The sequence below is a fragment of the Falco punctatus genome (genome assembly GCF_963210335.1).
Source record: "Falco punctatus genome assembly, chromosome: 8".
NCBI classification, from domain to species: Eukaryota; Metazoa; Chordata; class Aves; order Falconiformes; family Falconidae; genus Falco; species Falco punctatus.
In genome coordinates, this window is record NC_137588.1 from 64,890,081 (window position 1) to 64,912,090 (window position 22,010).

The 22,010-nt window shown below is 44.5% G+C and overlaps 1 protein-coding gene across 6 annotated transcripts in view; it reads right to left on the reverse strand.

Moving 5' to 3' along the window:
- Positions 1–22,010, reverse strand: part of KCTD16 (potassium channel tetramerization domain containing 16) — an 88,200-nt gene that overhangs the window by 63,994 nt on the left and 2,196 nt on the right. For 2 of the 6 annotated variants that reach the window (XM_080398179.1, XM_080398178.1), the window contains exon 2: positions 14,561–15,699. In XM_080398179.1, coding sequence (XP_080254305.1) covers positions 14,561–15,392 — 832 coding nt within the window. In that variant the 5' untranslated portion in view covers positions 15,393–15,699. Of the gene's footprint in view, positions 1–14,560; positions 16,537–22,010 lie in introns of those variants that run through there. The other 4 variants (XM_080398180.1, XM_080398176.1, XM_080398177.1 and 1 more) reach the window with 4 other exon arrangements.

Here is a 22,010-nt window from a genome sequence, read left to right on the forward strand (position 1 = left end):
CCCATGAAATATTCATTATTTCACTCACCCACTCACCCTGCCCCCATTAGTACTTAAGCATCTGAGCAGAGGAGAGGCTGATGCATGCACAGTGCCAGGCAGCCCTGGTGCTGTACACAGCCTACCCTTCCCTTTCCCTCCCAGGAAAACTAAATTAGCTCAAACACCTCTGGCTATGGCATGGGCTTCTCGGTCAATGTCATCTTATGCAGGATAATTATGGAAAATACTAATTATCAGAAATAGGTGGGAGGGCAATTTTTTGTGCTCCAGGTGATCCCAAAAGCCCTTTCTGCATCAGTGCAGCCGCCCCAGCAAGAGGGGACATGCCAGCCCCATGGGGACAAGACATCTCACAGCCTTTGGAGATATGCTTCAGCAGCACTCTGGTCTGCAGGCTGCCCAAGCATCCCTGAAATCCCCCAGCCAGCCCCCCACTGCACCCTCCAGCCCAGCTGCTACCAAAGACCTTTACATTCTCCACCAGTTTCCCAGGAAGCACGAAAAACTGCAGCTGAGGGCCCTGAATGGTGACCTAGGGAGATGGGGGTCTTGCGGTGCCAGGTCCCTGCGACAGGAAAGTGCCTCCATCCTGTTAGCACTGTGCTCCCAGACCCACTGTGCTTTATGGGCAGGAACAGTGTCTTCTAAAACACTGTGGGCTTTCACAAGCAGCAGGGAGATTTGTACATTTGCATGCGAGAGGAATGAGTAATGGCAGCAGGCATGAGGGAGGAATAAATGAACCCAGTTGTACCTACACCTGCAACTGGCATCCTTGCCCTTGTGTTAAATGTTTGCATTGTCTTTCATGGAAACCTTCCCTGCAGCTGCTATCGCCAGGATGTACAAGTGAAATGCATCAAAGACAGGTAACAGACTAAGATTTATTTTTGCTGGTCCAGTCACTTGATCACAGTCAGATCTCAGAAACATGTTCCCTTGTTAGGAGTAAGCTGGGTAGACACTTACTCAATGATTTAACCCTTGGGATATGTTGTTTTCCCCAATCTAAAGATCTCAAATACCTACAGCTTGTTTCAGTGTAGGAGGCACTGGGACTCTCCTGATTCATGGACTGGGCTCTGAATCAAACACCAACATTGGACTGGCACAAGCTTCCCTGTGACCAGCTGCACACAGCAAACACCCCTGGCCAAAAAGGAAGATTAGTGAGCCACATCAAACCTCACCCCTCCAAGAAGATGCTACCAACTGCAGCCCCCAGTAGACATGAAGCCAAAGCAGAATCAAGGCTGGCACACAAGAGACTTGCTTGAAAAATATGCTCACACATCCTTCCCTTGAGTGTATGACATGGGGCAATAGAAACAGTACGGAAAATGTACACAGGTGCTTTATGCAAAACACTGATACCTTAGCATGAAAACTGGTACTATGTAGTAGGTGTAAAATATTGAGTGGACATTAATAATTCATAGTAGCAGATTTTATGTTTTTTCTATAAAAGATTAAATAAGCTTATAAATTGTGATGAAAATATAACCGTGTTTCATGACAGGATTAGATAATAAGCATCAGTCTTTACTGGCATAAAAGTGGGGTCATCTGCATTTATTCCAGTGCAGCCAGAACCCTGCCCTAGCGCCCTCAGTCACACCAGCTGTATGTGGCTTGTGTGGCACTCCCTGGCTGCACAAGCCCTGCCAGAGGATTCAGAGCCAAGGGGGGGGGTTGGAGCAGCCACCTCCTTGCGAGCCCTGCATAGGACCTGCTTGCCCTGGGGACCCGGGCAGATTTCTCCTGAGGAGGCTGGGCTGAGTACAGGGAACCTGCACCTCTGCCAAGCTCCAGTGTGCAACCCCACCAGACCCATCCTCAAACCCACACCTCTCCAGAACAGCAACAGGTCTAGGGGGAAATAAAAGGGCCACTGAGAAGGAAACAGTACATATAGAGAGAGGAGTTTTAGGTAGAAATAGGGCTGTTTTCAATCTAAAGTCACACGGAAAAGGGATTTTGAGAAGACTTGTACACTTGCACAGACACACACATGAATGCATGCACGCATGCACAGGGAAAGAAAAAAATGACACATAGAGCAATAACCATGGAACCGTAGAATGGTTTGGGTTGGAAGGGACCTTAAAGTTAATCTGGTTCCAACCCCCTGCTAGGGGCGGGGACACCGGCCACCAGCCCAGGTTGCCCCAAGCCCCGTCCAGCCTGGCCTCGGGCACTGCCAGGGATGGGGCACCCACAGCTGCTCTGGGCAGCCCGTGCCAGCACCTCGCTGCCCTCACAGTAAATAGTAACAACAGTCAAAAAAGTAATTTGTTCTTAACCTGTTAAAAATAAAAATAGCTAGTGTACAAGTTCAGTCCTTGGACCATCTGTATCTCATAAGCATAAGTTAAAATCCTGACACCATCTGTTCAATTGGAATTTTAATACTGTACCAATACGCCAAATCACAATTATGCTAGCAAGGACAGCAGCCTCCTCATTTACCAAACAACTTGCTGCCATACTTTAATGAGACGGGGAACAAAAAGCAGCCAACTTGGAGCAAAATGAATCAGGGTGCTTGCTGTTCTCCCTGGGGTGGGGGAAAGAGGCCCAGGCCATCAACGGCACTCCAGGAGCTGCCTCACAGCCCTAATATAAAAAGGCAATTTGGGCAGGACATGTGAAGACTGAAAAATGAACAGAAAAAACTCTCATGCTTCTCATGGAATATATTTTGTTCTCAACAATATCAGTTGAGAACAACAGTTTGCCATCCTGCAGAGATGGCAGCCCCAGTGAAGCCTTTCCAGAACAGACATCCATAACTGCTGCGATGAGGTTCAAGTCCCCTGGCACCACTCCAGTGCCCTGTGCTGGACCATGGAGGTGGCTGTGACTGCCTGGTCCTTCTGCACCTCTGCCAGGTACCAGTCACAGTCACCTCCAAGACTCCTGTTTGTCTCTGTTATGGAAGAAAGGGGAGATGCTGAGACCCCAGCAAGACCCAGAGTGGCTGGTATTGTGAATCCAGGGATGAGTTTGGATTCAATGGCAAAAAACTGTCTTGTGAAGTGTCTAAAAAAACCTACCTTGCTAAATTAGCCTAGCAAGATTTATAACATCTTTTAACTAATTATTCCTAGAGAGGATGCTGAAAGCCTTTGCATATTTTTTATTGCTCCTAGTGGGAAAAAAACCCCAAACATTTTAAAATGGAAATTAATATAATACTTGCCCAGCCTTCTTCAGTGATTATTTTTTTTCCTTAGAAATATTATAGAGTTACAAACCATACATCATGTCTGGTGTTTCTTAGGATCAATTTCTTCAAGAAAGAAAACCAGAAATGTGTTATCTTACCACTGCAGGATATAAAGTGGATGAAACTGACGGAGTGAAGGAAGGCAAAACACCATCAAGTGAGTAAATCTTACAGACGTAGCACATATCCATTTTTTCCTGATCAGTGGAACTACGTAGGCATGTTCACAAATTTTAATTAAATCCTGTTCCCCAAGTAATCTATGTGCAATGTTTCCCTGCAATTATTTATTTACTATCTGTCATGTAGCTTTTAGCTTTCATCCAGAAAATGATTGGTTTCTATGGCACTTTTATTAGCAGGCACACAGTAGAGAGGCTATTTCCCAAACAGTTAGTGGGAAGGTTTGCTCTTCTTTTGCTGTCTGTAGGTTGAGTGTCTTCTTGTAAAGAAAATCTATTAATGTATTTAGATGCACTTCAATAGGATGCTGTTTGTACCAAAGCCACAAGCAAAAGTTGGAAAAGAAACGTACAAATGAACAAAATTCAGTTCTGCTGCCAGCAGCTATGAATGCTTGCTGTGGGAGCTGTGGCTTTTGCCAGACTTGGTTTGATCCTGAGTCTGTTGTTGCTGGATTGTGAATACACAAACTGAAACCTCTGCGCTACTGCATCAAATTTATTTGGGCATGGGACAGTGTGCAACACCCAGTCAAAGGGATGGGACACATCTCATGGCCAGACGAAGCGCAACCTCAGACAGGGGGTCTGAATCCCTTATTTGTTGAAATCAAAGAGACTGCAGAGATGCCCAGGGAGAGGCAGACAAACCAATCATCCTGCCCACGTGACAGGCCTTGGCTGCTGCTGTGCCATCTGCTTTGTACCAGCCTGACTGGAAACATGTGGGCTGCTGTTGAGGAAGAAAGGATGCAATTATTAAGAGTTTCAAATGGATCATCTTCTTCAGTCCTTCGAGTTCTGGCACAGGAAAAGTTATTCAGACTTCTTAAACCCAGAAAATCTGTATAAATACCGATGCTTCCTAGGTACAAGTCAAGTATTCTGAAGATTTAGAAGTGGAAATTAGAGCAGGGTTTGATTGTACTTCAATAGATCTGCCAGTCTCAACAGGTTGCAAACTACCATGGGCTGCCTAATCCCATATCTGAGAAATTTTGTTCTATCTTTATAATGGAAAGTAGACTCACTTCTATCTATTGCCCATTCTGCAAGCAAAAAAAAACCAATCCAAAGCAACTAATAGACATAAACCAAGAAAAAAACCCTAGTTGTGACATCTGTTTCTACTCTAAGTCCAAATAGTGTGACAATACTGTCCTTCTGGGAAGGAAGTTATTTTATTTATTTATTTCCATCATGTAGGACAGGGGTCCTCAAACTTTTTAAACAGGAGGCTGGCGCACGGATGAAGTGGCAGAAAGTCATCTGCGGCTGCTTGGTTTCCCCCCCAACCCCCAGTGACGGGGGGGTGGGGGCGGGGGGGTGTTTGTAAATACCGGGGGCCGGATTGAGGACCCTGGGGGCCATATCTGTCCCACGGGCCATAGTTTGAGGACCCCTGATGTAGGGCATCAAAAGCAGTGCACAGAACAAATACTATGGCTACTAAATGTTCATCTTTACAGTAACATGAAAATGTTCATTGGACTTCTGAAATCAGAAGCACCATTGCCTGGGTTGGAAGAGCTGATCTGGCCTCAGTACAAAGCCCCCTGCGCCAGGAGCTGCAGCAGAGGGGTCTGTGGGGAGGGACCTGTCTCTCCCCAGCGGTGGGGATATCACTGAGTTGTGGGAATTCTTCCCACAGACGAAACTTAAACCAGCTTCTCAATCCCTCTGCAACAGTATCTTTTGACTTCTGCCTTCACCTACAGAACTCTTTAAAGCAGCAGATTCTTTAATCAGATCTTTACTGGTGAATGCATTTTTATCAGCATCCTTATTTAAATATCCTTTGTCTACTTAAAGTAAGGCAGACCAGCTTTCTAGCTGCAGACTCTGAATTGAAAGAAGGGAATGATTTAATGCTCACGTAATAGAAGTGCATTGACTTGAGAGAATAGAGACTTTGTTCTCTTGAATACTCACAAATGAATGAAATCAAGAATACCTAGAAAATACTCCTCCCCCAGCTAGGAAACACATGCTTTTGCATCTTGATAATTGTGGCTTCACCAGGGAAAGTAAAGACATCCTTGCACTGCACGTGGCTTAGGTTAAACAACGTCCAAGGGAACAAAAGGATTTATTTGAGCCATGGCTATAAAACCTCTCTAACCTACAAGTCTTTGGACTTAACAGGCAATTGAGAGAAAGTCATTCTACCCAATACTGGCAGGACTGACAGAGAAGTAAATTGATCAGAGAAAAGCATTCAGGTTACAGCTCATGATCATGATCAAACCTAAGAGACAAAAGAAACCCAGCTTTCAAGAAATTGTCAGCAACAGGTTTCCCATAGTGACCTCTCAAGAAAACCCAGCTGTACCTAAATAAAGTACTTTAAATATATTTGCTATGTCAAACAAGGAAGTATCTTCTGTAGCAAACCTTTCTAATTAGCCAGACCACATGGGAGCATACACTTTTTCCAGGGTAAGAAGCAGTACAGGGATAATGTGCTGCAGAAATGCTTGGCCAGACCTTCAGCTGTGATAGCTGGTGCAGCTCTACTGGGATCAGTAGAGCTTTTGTCATTAACCTGAGCTCCTCTGCCTGTAACTACAAAATTAACAATAGAGGTAATAAATGATACAATAAATATTATTATTTATGCATAAACATTATATTACCACTGACCACTATTGGGCCATTAATTCAGAAACAGAATTCCCTCCTTAATTCTGCAAGAGGACAGTGGTAATTTACACACATACATGTAATTATGTTGTAACACCATACCAAACTAAAAGAACCAGGCACATTTTTGAGGACCAGCTCCCTACACTGACTTCGATGATCACCTGAAAACTAAGACAGTAAACCAAAGAAAACCAAAGCCAGCATACTTTAAAAAAACCCCAGCAACTCATCAAATTCCTGCTTACTGAATTTTGCATGTTGGTAGATTAGGAAATTTTAGATCTTCAGTGAAACATCTCATTTTTTTTCAGAATCCCCCGTCTTCTGCTCTGATGCCCAGCTCATTTGCCACATGACCACACACCAAGGCAACAACACTGCAAGAGAAAACTGTTCAAATTTTATATGGAAGCATCCATTACCAATACAGGTGCAAAATTTAGTTTTACTGATTATCGGTAATGACATTTTCATATGAGCATGCAAATAGTAAATTTGCAAGATGCCATCTTCACACCCCAGTCTTGGGATTACCCTCTGCAATCCTTCTGGTCCTTTGTGGAATGAAATGTTGGACTTCCCCAAACTACCAGTGAAACCTCTGAGCTAAGAAAAAAATCAGTAAAATTCCCTTTGTAGGAGTACAAATAAACATTTTTTCAATCTCTTTGATGGCATGCTTTTTGCTCACTCAAGCTTTGCTCTGGGTTTTTGGCTTTGAGAATATTTAAGGTGCAAAATTCAGTCAAAATCAGCATGTTCCACTGTGTTCTATTTCAGCCTGATTTAATTCTGGTGTAAAAATATACTCTGATTCAGTTTGATGGAAATTCAGTCTGAAGTCTTGAAATAAATCTCCTCCAAAATATGCAAAGACAAAATTTTTCCTTTAAATTTGGCTTTCAGGCCCTGGCCAAAGACTAATGCCCAAACAGCAGTACTGTATCTCCATTCCCACCTGCAGTCCAGCTCGAAGCTCTGAGCTCATCATTAGGGCTGCTACTCACTCCAAAGTTATTCTGTTCTTCTAGAAATGCACAACAAAACTCAGGTTAATTTCCCTGTTTGAAATAAAAGGTTTGGGAATGTTGTAGTCTCTTTCCAACAAACTCCAGAGCCCAGTGTCCGGAGCACAGTTACAGAGATTTTCACATGTAGACTTTCAAGGAGTTTTTCAGGACAGATTGCAAATCAGGATGACCAGGGTTCTCTTCACTGTATTTTTGGTAGAGGAAATTTTTAGCTGCCTTAGCAGCTAATCAATGAGCTCCTATAAATCACTAATTTGTAGTAGATTCAGAAGCAGCACTGGAAAATTTTTAACACTAGTGATTTATTAACCAGCTTCCTAAGTCCAACTGGTTATCACAGCTGCAGAGGGCTCACACCAGCTTACAGATGGAAAGGCATTTCACATGACTGATAGTCAACAGAAAGCGGTCAACAGGATCACAAAAAAAGCTTATACCCTACTATTGAAAAATAAAAAGTATTCTCACAATTCTAGACTTCTCGCTTTCCTTTAAATATTATTAGAAAACTAATTTAACAAGCTAATTTGGGAAAACAAGGAAAAACAGGCTACAGAGTACTCTGATTGCCCCAAACACTGCTGTTCATTCTCTAGTTTATTCACCCAGATTCCACTAGCAGAGATAATACCAAGGGACATTCTTTCCAAAAGAAGAGTCCAAAGTTCCTAGGAAGGCGATACTAAGGGCCATTAGCACAGAAATAACACCAGCGTCCTACACTGAACCCGAAGGGAGACATTATCCTATGCACTATGCTTTTATATTGCATATTAGTCATGACTCTTTATGGACTTAAGAGGCATTGCAGGTGTTCAGCACTTCCCAGCCATCAAAATAACATGCTCCATCAGATTTGAAGTTTAAGCTCCACTGTTCCCTAAGCACTTGGGTCAATGTTAGAAGGCATAATAATAGCAGCAATGTTTTACTTTTTATGTATTTCATATTTAATATTTAATGTATTCCAGTATCAACTTGAGCACATCTTCAGGAAGTAGCAGGGGGAAATTACTCAAGCCGGATTCTGTGGTCTTGTCAGCTCATTCACCGTTATGCCTTAGTGACAGTTTAAGCAATTCCACCAAGACGAAGTCACTTTGGTCGATCTTTTTCTTTTACAAAAAATACAGTATTGAGCAAGTTTCATAAAAGGTTGCTTTTACTCTTTGCAAACTTGTAATTCAGATTTTGCTTCTTGTCTCCATATTTACTGTATGTTAGCCTTGAACTTGAAAAACTGGGGCGGGGGGGGGAAAGAAACAGAAAATGTTGTGTTTACAAATTTAAACAAATCCAGGATGGCTGGACAGAAAAAAAATGCAACCTGCTCCAAGGAAGTGTTTGTCTGTGTGTACAATATGTTGCTGATATTCACTGAACAGCAAATATCTGTGTTATGTTTTCTTATTTACACTCCTTTGCTCTTTCTGATTTTGTTTTCCTAAGAACTACAACTATATTTCAGCAAATTTTAAATAAGGCCAGACCTCACCAGGCTGAATAAACCTGCAGCAAACCAGGTGGCAGGAGCCATTCCACGCTGCTTCGCTGCCCTCCCAGGGCAGCAGACCAGGCATTCCCTGTTTCCACACCTCCCCAGGACACCAGCCCAGGAAAATCTCACTGGTGCACATCTATTTTTATTAGAGCAAAACCCTCCTCTGATCAGCCTACTGAAACAGTGCTGTGGGACCTCACATGCACTGTTCCTGGAAAACATCCAGCTCAAGACTGCAGTTTAAAATACATTTATTTATTTATTTATTTATTTATTTATTTATTTATCTATTTATTTACTTTCGCCCAAATGCCAGCCCTCCTTGGTTAATCCTTCAGTCATTACAGTCTCTTTCCGGATCACAGAGCAGCAGCAGCAATGCAAGCTTCACAAATGAGGTTCTGCCTCCAGCCCATTACCTGTTGGTCCTGCAGCAGCAGAAGTGGTGGACAGGCGCAGCGAGGATGCGACCACAGCCTGTGCATGCCACCAGGCCCTCAATTTGCTGAAGCCAGCATGAATATTTCCATTCCTTCCCTGATACCTGCACTGCACAAAGCACACACAGCCCTTCTGACAGCTCGGAAAGGGAGGGAAGTTGCAAACACCAGACCAAACCCCCCTCAACCTCTTCAGGCAGTGCTCATTTTATGTCCTGAACTCACAACCCCCCTTCCACCACAGAGACCTCCACAGACACAGGACAGAGGGGTAAGAATTTTCCTTGGTGGGATATCTGTCTAGCTGCCACACGGGTGTTGTGACAGAGGGAGGATTTGCATTGCTAAGTGGTATTTTGGAGCAGCAAAGTAACAGACCTGTACAATGATGATAAACATCTCTCTCAAACATTCAAGTCAATGAAGAACATACCCAAAGGGCTATGAGGTAACTAGCCATGCTGTGAATACTGGAGAGAGACAAAGGCCAGTTCCCAAAAGCCATGCTTGTCATTTCCTGAACGTCACTGTTCATACATTGTTAGGATGAACTCCGTGTCCTATAACCAACCAACTTTTTTACCAAATTTTGTTTCAGATATCCATAGAGCTGGAGATTCTTACACTAATCTAACAATCAGATTTGACCATATTTATTTCCAATAAATAATAGCATTTTTCAGCTATGGAGTAACTAGTCAAAAACTCTGGAGGTTTTTCAGCCTGCCATAACAAACTGGAAAAAAATCAACTGCCACTCAAGTCTGACCAAAAAAGCTCAGAGCAAGGTCCTTCTGACATGAATATGCTAACAGACTTGGCTGGTGACAGCCCCATCACCTGCAAACGATCATCCTTGTGAGAGAGAGTTTTGTATGGCAGGATGGACCAGAGTCATTGATGATGACAATAATTACCTGGAAATACAAACACCTCCTCTCAACAGGAAAGGAAGCTTGCAGTGTTCATTGGATTAGACTTTTTTTTTTTTTGTTATCTTTTGGGTCATTTTGATCTTCACTGATTTAAAACCAGACAGAACCAACTACTAGGACATATGACAGTCTTACTTTAAAGAGGGAAAATAAGTGATATTCCTCTTCTACATCTTACCAGTGCAGGTGTCCATGTGCAAGAGCATTCAGTTTTGTCAGTCAAATTTCTGCCACACAATTAATTTATGAGTCAGTGGTATGTATATCAGTATGGGATCTTTTAGCTCTGTTCACACATACAGAGTGATGGGTCACAGCTGGCTGCATTAATCCCAAGTAGATCATCTTGTACAAAGGATGTGATGATTATCCCAACATGTCCGATAAACAGCCATCACAGCGCATTCACAAAGGGTATCACCTGGCATTTCTCCTCCCTCCTGCACATCCCCACCCAAGAGGATTCATCTGTTTACTCCAGGATAATCTGAAACCTGCTTCACAAACATTTCTGCATACCCCCTGACTACCAGCAAGTGAAAAGCACACCCAGCCAGCACCTTCTTGAAAGAGTAAGGTGAGGCAACCAAAATTTACAACTGTCACTAGAGAGAGCAGAGGCAGCACATGTCCTTCAGGAGCCAGAGCCTTGTTAATTTTTGGCTTTCAGAGCCACAGTGCTAGGAATGTCTCATGGCTTCCTTTGAACATCTGCAGGTGCTTGAGCTGCTCCACATGCGCAGATGTGAAGAGGGACAGAGCAAGACAAGGCTTACACAAATCATACTGATTGTCCCGATTTTCTCATGCTTGCTCAGACTTTGAAGCATGGCCTTAGGAAGGGCAGGGACAGTCATCTGTCTAAATCCCTGTATTCTTTTCTGCTAGAGAACTTGAAGGAGCATTTGTCAACCCCTCTCCACCTGCTTGTTGCGAGAAAACATTTGGGTTAAACTGAAGGCTTGATATAGCTAACAAATTCTCCCTCACTGTGTCGTGGTGTAGTTGTCAGTACACCCATCTTCCCCCTGGTTCTTTGTCTCCAGATTGCATGTGAATTTCCTCTCCTTTTCCTCCATCTGTCCTCCTTCTATATTTGTTTGCTCTTGCCTAGTAGCTCTCCTCACCCCGCACTTTATTGCTCCAGCTGAGCAGAGGGCAACCTGCTCATTGTGGTGCCAGCCGTGCTCCTTGATGGTGCTATGCACAGCTGTGCAGGGAGCCATGAGAGCAAAAGCAAGGGGTCTGATGTGATATATTGGAGGCAAGATCTCCCCTCTGTACAGTGAACTGTTCTAAGAGCCTATCACAGTCTCAGCCACTGACAAGCAGAGAAAGAAAGGACGTGGCATCAGGGTTTTGGGGGCAATAGCAATATGCAGAGAGAGGCCACCATGTAGTTTTTCCAAATCCCATCCCACCGCCATGTCACTTGGTTCCCAGCTGCTCTGCAGACGTGCACACAGCCTACTGTGTTGCTGATCTGCTGTCAGAAGCTAAAGCCTTCTCTGTTTCCGACCTGTTATTTTGCTTTTCTGGCAATCACAACATCCACGTGCAGGACTGTCACCCACAGTCCTGGCAATGCTGCAAGACTGGAATAAGGCACAAAAAGCTGGTTTGTAGGTTATGAGAGGTGGTGAAAAAGAATGGGCTGCTGCCACTGCGAAGTTAGGAATAGGGCCAGGCTAGAAAAGGCTAAGACAGCCCATATGCTGTAACACCCCCCACTCCACCACAACATGTACCAGATGTTCAAGTGCACACTTTTGATTCATCCCATTGTAAAGGTTGAAAACGTGTAAAAATGAAGATCAAAGCACAGGCTATCACCCTCTTCAAAAATGGGAGTGTTTGGAGATGAGGTTTTACTTTAAGATGATCAAAACAACAGGGAGGGGTGAAACCCACAAAATCGCTCAAGTCAGAAATCCAGTTTTAGCCAGCATAACATTTAAGTAAACATCTCTGACATAAAAGAAACAGGAGGAAAAGAAAATGTATGAGTAGAACCTCACTTCTTTCCCCAGCTCATACCCCACCTGTGAGCAGGAGCCAGGCTGTGACTCCCGCCTACCCACCACACAGGAACTGTGTTTCAAAAAACTGTTTAATTGTGGCTCTAACACAGCAACACAGCCCGTCTCCAAACCCTCCTTTGCATCAGCCTATTTGAAACTGGAGTGGAGCCCAGCTGCGCTCCAAGGATTGCACTGTCATCGTGAGTGCCGGCTTTGCAGCCCATCTTGCCACCCACTCAGCAAAACAGCTGCATGTTTGCTGTACCGGATGCTTTCCGTGTGCCCTGCATTTTGGGAAAACCTCCTCCACATAGAACATGAATCTCCTATTAGCCTTAATGGTACCTGCATGTGAACAAGGGGAGAAAACATCATGCAATATTAATCGTGTAATTCTGTTAATAGCACACACTGTACCCATGTGGGTAGCTGCACAGTTTACACCCATTTCAGGCCATCTGATCTACTCACACATCAAGAATGTTCTTTATCTTTGCTCCAACCACAGGCATTTACTACTACTGAGTACTATTTGGAGTACAATGTATTTGGTGTATCAAAAAAAAACATTCTTCCCTCTATTCTTCCTCCTTTGGAAGTAATCATCTTTTCCCAGCTCTGAAGAGTCCTTCCAGCTGTGCATTTCACAGGAGCTACTAAGCGGCTCCACAAAGACCACCTCTGCAACTGCCTAACCAGTTGTATTAGACACCTCCCATGTTTAGGCCCATCAACCTGATCACAACAGCTTGATGAATTAATGCTTATATAGACACAGTTGGCAGCTTCTAATTAAATAATTATGGCTAAGCAGCTGCAGAGATGTTGTAATGTTCCACTAGAAAGCCAGATGTCAGTTTTACTGGTCCTCAAAGTTTCAAATGAAATTATTTTTGGAAATTCAGAATGAAATGATTTTAGATTTGGAAAGAGCGTTCTTTTGCTCCAGGTGAATTCTGTAGATATCATGCCTGCTTTCAGGTTGACTGGGTGCATCTCGGCACCTAACTCTAGCCATAGTGATGTGGAAGCAATGAGCAATCCTTGAAGATAAAAATTCAAATAATATGAAAATCAGGAGTCTGTGTTTGCTGATTCATGCAAAACCTACATTCATCCTCTCTTCAATTAGAAAATAAGGAACTTACATTTTCTATGATTTTAAATATAAATGCAAACACAATTTATTCTAATCCATTCCTTTAACTACATTGATTCTCCTCCTATAACTAGTACAAGGCGCTATGATTTCAAACAGAGGAAGCCTAATAATAGAAATCATCCATCCCTGTTGGAATCTAAGCAGATCCATGACCTTAGAAACATTTTGCTAAGAAATCCAGCTAGAAAACTAATTTTAAGTAAATCTATGCATGTCAAAAATACAGATGGCTTTTCAGAATGCTAACTTAAGCATCATTACATAAGCAGATTAGGGCTGCCTGTTGAGCCCAGACACAAGAGTAGATGGCGCTGAATCCAGTATTACACACAAACTATGCACTTCCTGATACATCTTTCATCTAAAACTTTTTGTCAGCTCTCCACGTGACTAAGCCTGCTAACTGTAAGCACCACACACAGGGCAGCAGGTCTGCCAGCAAAGCACTAGCCTTCTCTGAGCCCTGCTGTCCAAAGCAGCAGCTGGCTAAAGCCTTTTTCTACAAATGGACTTGGGAAATGTTCCATCCTTCATGTTCTTGAAATGGAAGTGGAACGAAAACAGTCCCATGAATCTCTCCAACATTTAAGCACAGGAGTTGTGGAATTATTTTCTGATACAGAATTACAGAATCAGAATTACTCTCATGTTACCATTGGTAACGGTGCCTCTACCTGAATATCAGCTTAGAAAGTTAATGAGCCTGCTAGAGCTATCCGCTAAAATTACCACAACAGTATGTGATCTGATGCAATTGTGGGAAGCAGGGCAGATACTTCTCATTATGAGGACAGTTTGTTTCTCATAGGCATATTGCATAACAAGCCACAGCAGCGTGCCCCTCTCTGCTCTGAGCCCTCATTTCAGAGCACATCAGCTGGCTCCAAGAAGGCTCCCTGCTGAAAAGCAGCCAGGGGGACAGGATTTTGTTTTCCCTTCACTATGTGTAAGTGTGTCAGGTTTGTTGACAGATGGCTTGGCTGACTGTGCTTGACTATTATCAAGCAGCTATTACCTTTGTAAATTGAATCCCGTTTGAAGACTTTCTGTAATTAAATCTGCAGTGTGTTTGCAAGGCTTATATTGCATCCCGCACATACTCGGAAGCGTGCAAGGCAGTCATATGGCTGCTTTACACAGCCAGAGACATCAGCATCTATAAACCACAGGGGTGGGGTGCTTTTGGCAGTCTGTGCTGCCACCTAGCCAAGATCGTGCCATTGAGTTCAGCCTTGCTTTACATTTTGAAAGCTGAAGCTGAAGCGTATCCCCCCAGATCTAAATAAAGCCTTAGTTCGTGGCAGACACAAGGAAACTCGCACTCTCTGTGCTTTGAAAATTGTGGAGTCAATGGAAAAGAGCAGTTTAAGCCAGGCAGTTACATTTCCCTCAGAAACGTCTTGTACTTACGGTAGAAGACATATTCAGTGTAGCTGGACCAGACCTTGTCATCTGTGTACTGGTTGACAAAGGAAGCTGTCACTGAGGAGTTACAGGCCACCATGTGGAATCCACACTCAGACAACATGTCGAAAGCCCTCTCCAGGTGCTTGAACTTGAGATAAAACCTGGAGGTATACCTTTCTGGAGCCCTGTCTGGGTCTCTGCTTTCATTCAAACTTTCTCCAAAGACCTCTTTGACCAGAGCAATCCTTCCACAAACCAAAATCCTTGGGACTCTCCTGAATTTGGCATCCGCTTGGCTCTCCCTGCCAATAGTGCACGACCCCCGATACCCAATGGTAATGAATCCCCACTTCCGATCAGGTGGTAAGAGTGATGAGGGTGGGCATATTCTCGTGTCACTGCCTTGGGAGACCTCTTCATAGTCACTGTGGCAATAATCATCAGGGCTTTGCTTGCTGTCATCAGGAGTCAGGAGTTTGACCAAGTCTGGGAGCTGGAAGTACTCAGCCTCCCTCTTGAGCCTTCCCTTCTCTGGGAAGTGGTCAGGCAGAACCACTTGCTTGTCCCTGAGATAGTCCAGAATATAGCGGAAAAGGAAACCATCTCTGTCAATGAAGAATCTTCCCTTGGAGTCCTTGGCCAGATCGTTGGCTGTGTCTCTCTTTGGGGTGAACATTTTCCACAGCAGTGAGTGAGGGGTGCCAACCAAGGTCGAGTGGCGAGTGAAGTAAACCTGGCCACCCACATTTAGCTCCACTACCTCTGGGAAGGAGTGCAGCCCTGTCCCCTGCTCTCGAGGAGGAAGGTAAGTCCTGCAGTTGCCACTTAGAGCCATTGTACTTTAAAACAAAAATCAGCAGCCCAAAGCAGCAGGACTATCAGTCACATCGAAGTGTAGAATAAGGCTCTCAACATTTAGGAGAAACAGGCAGAGAAAGGTGAAGTGAGAAAAGGAAAACAGCCAAAAGGTTTGTTCAAAAAAAATCTGAATTGTTCATGAGTGACAGTGTGGCAGAAGTGGCTTATACCCTAAGCCATAGAGGCTGGAGAGCAATCACTTCATGAAATGCAATCACATCATTAGATCTTCCAACAAAGCCATCAAAATCAAGGTCAAGCCAAGCCTACGGTCAGTCACAGGTCTGTCAAAAGGGAAAACATAAAAAGACACCAATTATTCTTCTAAGCATCACAGAAGCTGCAACAGAAAAAAGCAGACCAGTTTAGAAAACCAAGACAGATTTTTTGCTATAAAGCATTTTGGTTTTTTTTTTTTTTGCAAGTTCTACACTTGTTTTTCACAAGTACTTATCAATGGAAGGACTACATATGAATCCATGGTTTAAAAGAAAAAAAAATACTTTGTCTTTAACAAAACATCTCATTTAGACATGCACATGAGGGGACAAGAACAGCGAGTCTTACCTTGGTTACAATGAATGCATAGCTCTTGTAAAGGAAAGCAAAATTTCAAGACACCCAGCACACACATACAGGCACACAGAGTCCAGTTAGTATGAAATCCAATCCCAGCAAGGGACAGCAAAGGCAAGAAAAGTGCTCTTAAACATCCATGTAGATCTCAAGAGTTAAACCGAGTCACAGGAAAGTTAACCGTGGTAGGTGATGAGAGGAACTGATACATACAGCATAACAGGGGAGAAGAAAAAAAACCAAAACAAAAAAAACCCACAACCTACAAAAACAAACCAAAACCACAACAAATCCCCCGAAATAAATCCGGCGGGGTGCCGTGAGCGCGGGCCAGGGGAGCGCAGGGTGCGCGTTCTGGCCGGCACAGATGACTTGCAGAAACCCCGCAGCCTGTGCTAAGGGCTGACGAGCTCCGGCGGCTCCCGCGGCGGCGGGCACCCGGGCAGCGCCGCCGGCGGCACACCCATATCCCCGCCGGGGCCGCCGCCGGGGCCCGGGCGCTGCGGGGCCGCCCCGCTCCGCTCCGCCCCGCTGCGCCGGGCCGGGCTGTGGGGCCGCTTCCGCGCCCCTGCGCCGCGCTGCGCGGCTCTGCTCAGCGGCGCGGGGCCGGGAGCGCGGAGGGCGATGCCGATTGCATCATCTTAAAGGAGTCGGGCTGGGATAGGCGCCCGCGCCCCGGGCCGGGGCAGCACCGCGGACAGCGGCAGCACCGGGGCGGCTGACGGGGGGCCGGGCGCCGCCGCCCGCCCCGCTCGAGTTCGGATAAAGTTCCTCCCCGCTCCGTTCCTCTCCGTCCCCCTCCGGTCGGCAGCGCCCGTCCCCTGCCCGCCCGCCGCCGAAACGTGCCTTTCCCGGCTCCGCGCTGACACGGCGGTGGCTTCAGCCGGCGAGGCGGGCGGGCAGGGCGGGAGCGCCCGGCGGATGCAGGCTGCCGGCACGCACGCCCGTGGCTGTCAGGCAGGACCGTGGTTTTATCACGCTGCCGGCACTCCTCATCTCCCCAGCAGCGACCCAGAAGGGGCCCGAGCTGGCAGGGAGGGAGGAGAGGGGAGCCCGGCGAGGCGCGGCAGGAGCGGTCCCGCGCGCACTTTATTTGCGGGGCCTTTAACGGCGGAGGGGGAAGCAGCGGCCGCGGCTCCGCGCCCGCCCCGCGCTGCCCGCGGCCGTGGGCGCGCCGGCACCGCCACCTCGCGTCCGCCACCGCGCAGGATCGTCCCGGCTGCTCTCACCGGGTCAAGCGCTGCTGGAAAAGGGGAGCTGGATGGTACAGGGGCCAGGGGGGCTTGCTGCTGGGTGCGGGCTGCGGGCCGGTACATCGGACGTTAAGCACGTGCCTCGGGTTCCATAAGCACAGCACAAAACGCCGGCTGAAACTGAGCCGTGGAGCTGCTTGAATGGCTCACCAAACCCCAGCCGCGACTAGCACCGACCACATCTCACAACTGGGCATGCAGCCGTAACAGGGAAGTCCATCTCTGTGCCCAGCACACATCAGTGCTGGGCAAAAATCGGTGACTCGGGATGATAAACATATGATAAAATAAAGCTTTTTATGCTAACATTAGCCAAAACCTGGAGGGGAAGCTTTAAAGTAAAATCGTTGTGCGAGGAAGCCACCACACACAGATAGGTTTTGCTGACGGCAAATACTGCATTCATTTGTATACTCACAGACTTTCCAAATTCAAATCTGAGAGTTGAACACTTAACCAAGCCCTCTATTTTTACCTTAATCAAATCATTAATTTTGAGGCTCCTGAGCCATGGTTCTGTCTCTTACTAATGGATCTGATCTCTAATTTTCAAACCAGCAGGATCTGTTACTGCTACAGAGAATGCTCACTGTATCTCAGAAAGAGAAAAGACCAAGTATTGTGCATCTTCCCTTGCTGTTCTGGTAGCCCAGGTGAAGAAGTGCTTGTCAAGTGCTCCATAACCCTTGCAAGGAGGATTTAAAGGTGTGATGTGAGAACATGTTAACTTAGATGTCTTCATTACTTTTTAAGAGGCTGCTACAGTCAATGCATACGGACTTTAACATCTATGTGGCCAGTCAGATGGAATGATAGCTTCATTTGGGAGTTAAGCTCGCTAGTGCTGCCCCTGTTCAAAGCAAGGAGTATTGCATCAGCTTTTTCAAATAGTTTTGTTATTAATGTTAGTTAATATGTTCTAATGCCATATTGGCAGGGCTTGAAGAATCAATTCACTCTCCCCTGTAAAACCAGATCTTGTTCAAACAAGCATCGAAGCCATTCCTAATCACACACATGATTAAGATCCAAACCACAAAGGCAGGCGGATAAGGATCACCTGAGCAGAAGTTCTGAGAGCCAAGTGAAGACAACGCAGTAAGTCTGATGTGCAGGCACTTAGCTAATAGCATGGTGAAAGAGTGTCTTATAAAAAAAACGATTCCTGACAAGCTTCTGTGAAGCACTCTGACATGGATATCATGTGATTAGCAAATACAGAGATATTCAAGCTCTGAGTCTTTTTGAAAAATTATAATCAGAATTGCCCTTTGAAAGGAACAAAAACCTTAGAATTTTAATCACAACAGCTTTATAAGTGCATCTGCACTTTTCAAATAATAAATGAAAAATTCAACACATGCTTTTATTTCTTTACACAGGATGCTCCAATCATTTTACTGTAATGTAATATAACTTCATTTGATGAAATGGCTTCAGTAGTAAAAGCATCACATAATGCTTCCCAGCTAAATATAAGCCATTGGCTAAATCCACAAAAATGTAGCCTGAGAGGAGTGAAACTTTAACATCAGGGCCAAATACACTGGTGACCTAAATGTAAAATATGTGTGTCAGGACCATGCTAAGGTTCTTATGTATTCAACTGCAGAACCAACACAGCTCATCTGAAGAGCAGCTACACTCATCTGAAGAGCAGCTACACTTCTGATGGAAAATGAAAAGCAACATCTATCTAAAGGAAGAGGATGGAAGCATGTTTCAGTTTTAACAGATGCCTACATAGCCTTCAATATAGGTAGGGGAAAATTTAGCCCAAGCTTAAATTGTATGTTCCAAAAGTCACAGCAGAACTATGCTTAAACCAAATACACTAATGATGTGACATCATTCACAGGTTTGAGGTCATTCTTTATGACAAAGTGCTAAATTAGCATTCATGTTTTAAGGAAATCATGGGACAACTGACTTCATCAAATTCTGTGGGTGCTAAAACCACATGTTGTAAAAGAAGCAGCAATGAATGTCAGAAAGAAAGGGTAGTATTCAGCTAGGTCTGTAGTAGCAATGGTATGTATATGTATCACCTTACACCTTGCAGTGTGAATACACAAGCTATAAATATGAATCAAGCCACCCACGCAAATGAGAACTGTCGAAACTCTTTATCAGCTTTTAGCAACACCATGCAGAACTTCAAGGCACTCAGAGAAGTAGCAATTGAATGTAGCACAAACTGAAGCAGTAATGCTGGGAAGAAAAAATACCTAAGTTGGATTTTGGACAGAAGATTTCAGCTAAAAAGCCACATGGGAACTTTCATCACTCTGGGTGATTTTTACACAGTTAAAATAAAAATGTTAAATAGCATAATAGTTAAAACAGGAAGAAGGAAAACCAGTACTTCCAGTTCTGGGCTTATGCTTCCATTTAGAAATTACTTCAAGGTGCCACATAAGGATCCTTAACCACGTACGCTGTAATGTTCAGTGCTCCTCAGCAATCTCATATCTAAATACTGAGCTAATGCAATATTTCGCCAGGGCAGAACTCCATCAAGCCACAGACAAGAGCGCAGATTCTGAAAAGGGTGACATGGCAAAGAGAAAAAGAAATGTCTGGCCCCTGTAAATGTGTTAGGCCCAATTCTGGCTTATTTTCAGAGCAACACAAAGGAACAGTGGTTTCACTGAAAAGCAGATGCTAGCGCTTTCAGACAAGGCTGCCAATCCAACCTCAATCCATAGCAAAGAACAGTAACAGAGCTCTGGTAGGAATAAATTCCCGGCTTTTACAGAGTTACAGACCTTCAACCCAGACACATTTCTAAAAGGTGTAGATCATTCCTAGAGGGGAGTGCTCTTCACATCACTCAGGTAGCTCCAGCAATGGAGTTCCAAGAAGTGAGCCAGGCAATAAAAAGTACGATATTGAGCTAAAATAACACATTATCCACTGATCCAGCTGTGTGAATTACATACAGTGAAAATCTCTCTGCTGAAATCCAGCACTATGTGTGAATAAGAAGCCCTAACAAATCTTTCACTTTGAAGAAAAAGCATAAAGAAACACTAAATGGCAGAATCTCCCTAAGAAAAGGATCTGCTAGCAAGAGTGTGAGTCCCACAAAGTAGGGTTTATTAACAAGCGCATAGTAAAGCATTATACAGATTTGCCCTTGATCTTTTATTCATAACTCAAGTGCATAATGTATTTTCATCCAAAAAAAAAAAAAAGGCTAATTAGAAGAATAGCTTTCACAGCTGCTCAGCACGTGAGCATGAGCATGGTGCAAGGCAGACAACGCAAATAGAAGACATGACATGTTTTTTCTATCATGTAACAGAGTGTGGACACAGCTTCTGCAAATAAAACTCCATGCTGCTTCTGTCAAACACCAAATCCAAAGCAAATATGTTGTACAAGGTTCTAGGTTTTCAAAAACTGACAGTAAGGGGGAAATATGTTCCACTGATTTAGGTAACAATTATTGTACATCAGATAACATTTCCAACATGAACTGAGACATCCAACACTGACAAATCCTTTAGAATTTAATGGGCACTGTTTAACAAAGCAATCCACTATACAAACAGTCCTGGGGGTATCTGACACTTCAAGAGACCTAGCATGCGCAGGCAGGCAGAGAGACCTCATGTGCATTCACATCAGCATCCAAGGATTAAAATCAACCAAAAAGCACCATTTTCAGTCACCCTTCTGCAGGGGACTTCCCTCCTCTCTTACAAGTTCTGCCATAGCAGAGCCTACTTCAGCAGACTTCTCCCTCCCTCCCTCACTTCCAGAGTTCTTGGAATTATACTTCTATTTTCAGTCCAGTTCAAATTATGCTGTTATTATCACTGGTGTAATTATAGTGTGGGTTTTAATGTTACAGCTAAGATGAAGTTTGGTCCTTGCTGGGTAGCATTATTATGACATCAGCACTGTGTAACCTGTGTACTGATCTTGGGGGTATTTTCACTCTTCCCACCTTGGAGCCATTGCCTCTTGCAAAACCAGATCGCCTGTGCAGATCACCACAGGTGCAGCTGGAGCTGCTCCCTCAAAAAAGAGACGGTGTTTGCCTGGGAGAGTTTGGTGCCTTACTAGCTTGTACCTCAAGGCATGGTGAGCTAGGCTGTTCAGATAAAGCCCCTTCCTCCAAATCACGCTGGAAGGAAGCAGCTGCGCAGCTGCAATGTTTCACCTTCCCTTGAACCCACAGGCCTGTATCACACTACTCACTGCTATAGACGAGCGTGAGTTTGTCCTGTAAAGATGAAGCAGATGATACCCTAAAGCAATGTTGAAATGCCTGCTGCAGAGAGAACTAATTAATGAAAGTTCAACCTAAGCTGTCAGTAAATTCTCATAATCTAAGCAAATCCAAATAGATTTCGAGCCAAAGAGCATTTCACCAGCAGATCACAATTACACAACCCACTGCCTGGGATTTGGGCCTCATTTTACTGTCTGGTGAACTGCAACAAAGTCACACAGTTCAGCAAAGTGGCACTAAGTCATCAACATCAGATGTAGCCTGCACGCTCTGCAGGTCTTCCATGAAAGCTGGGATCGTCTCAGCTTTCAATACTAATTTACCTAAAGTATAAGTTTGCAAGAAGCAGCTTATACCACAGTTACTGATCTCTGTATTACCCATGGCTATAATTCCTCCACTGTTCTTTCATTCAGTTCTACAAACACATACTCCCTGGGAAGCTGTTCTCAGGAGGTATCATGCACACTGCACCACAAGATATGTTTTGCAGGACAAGCTTATAACAGGACTATAATTTAAA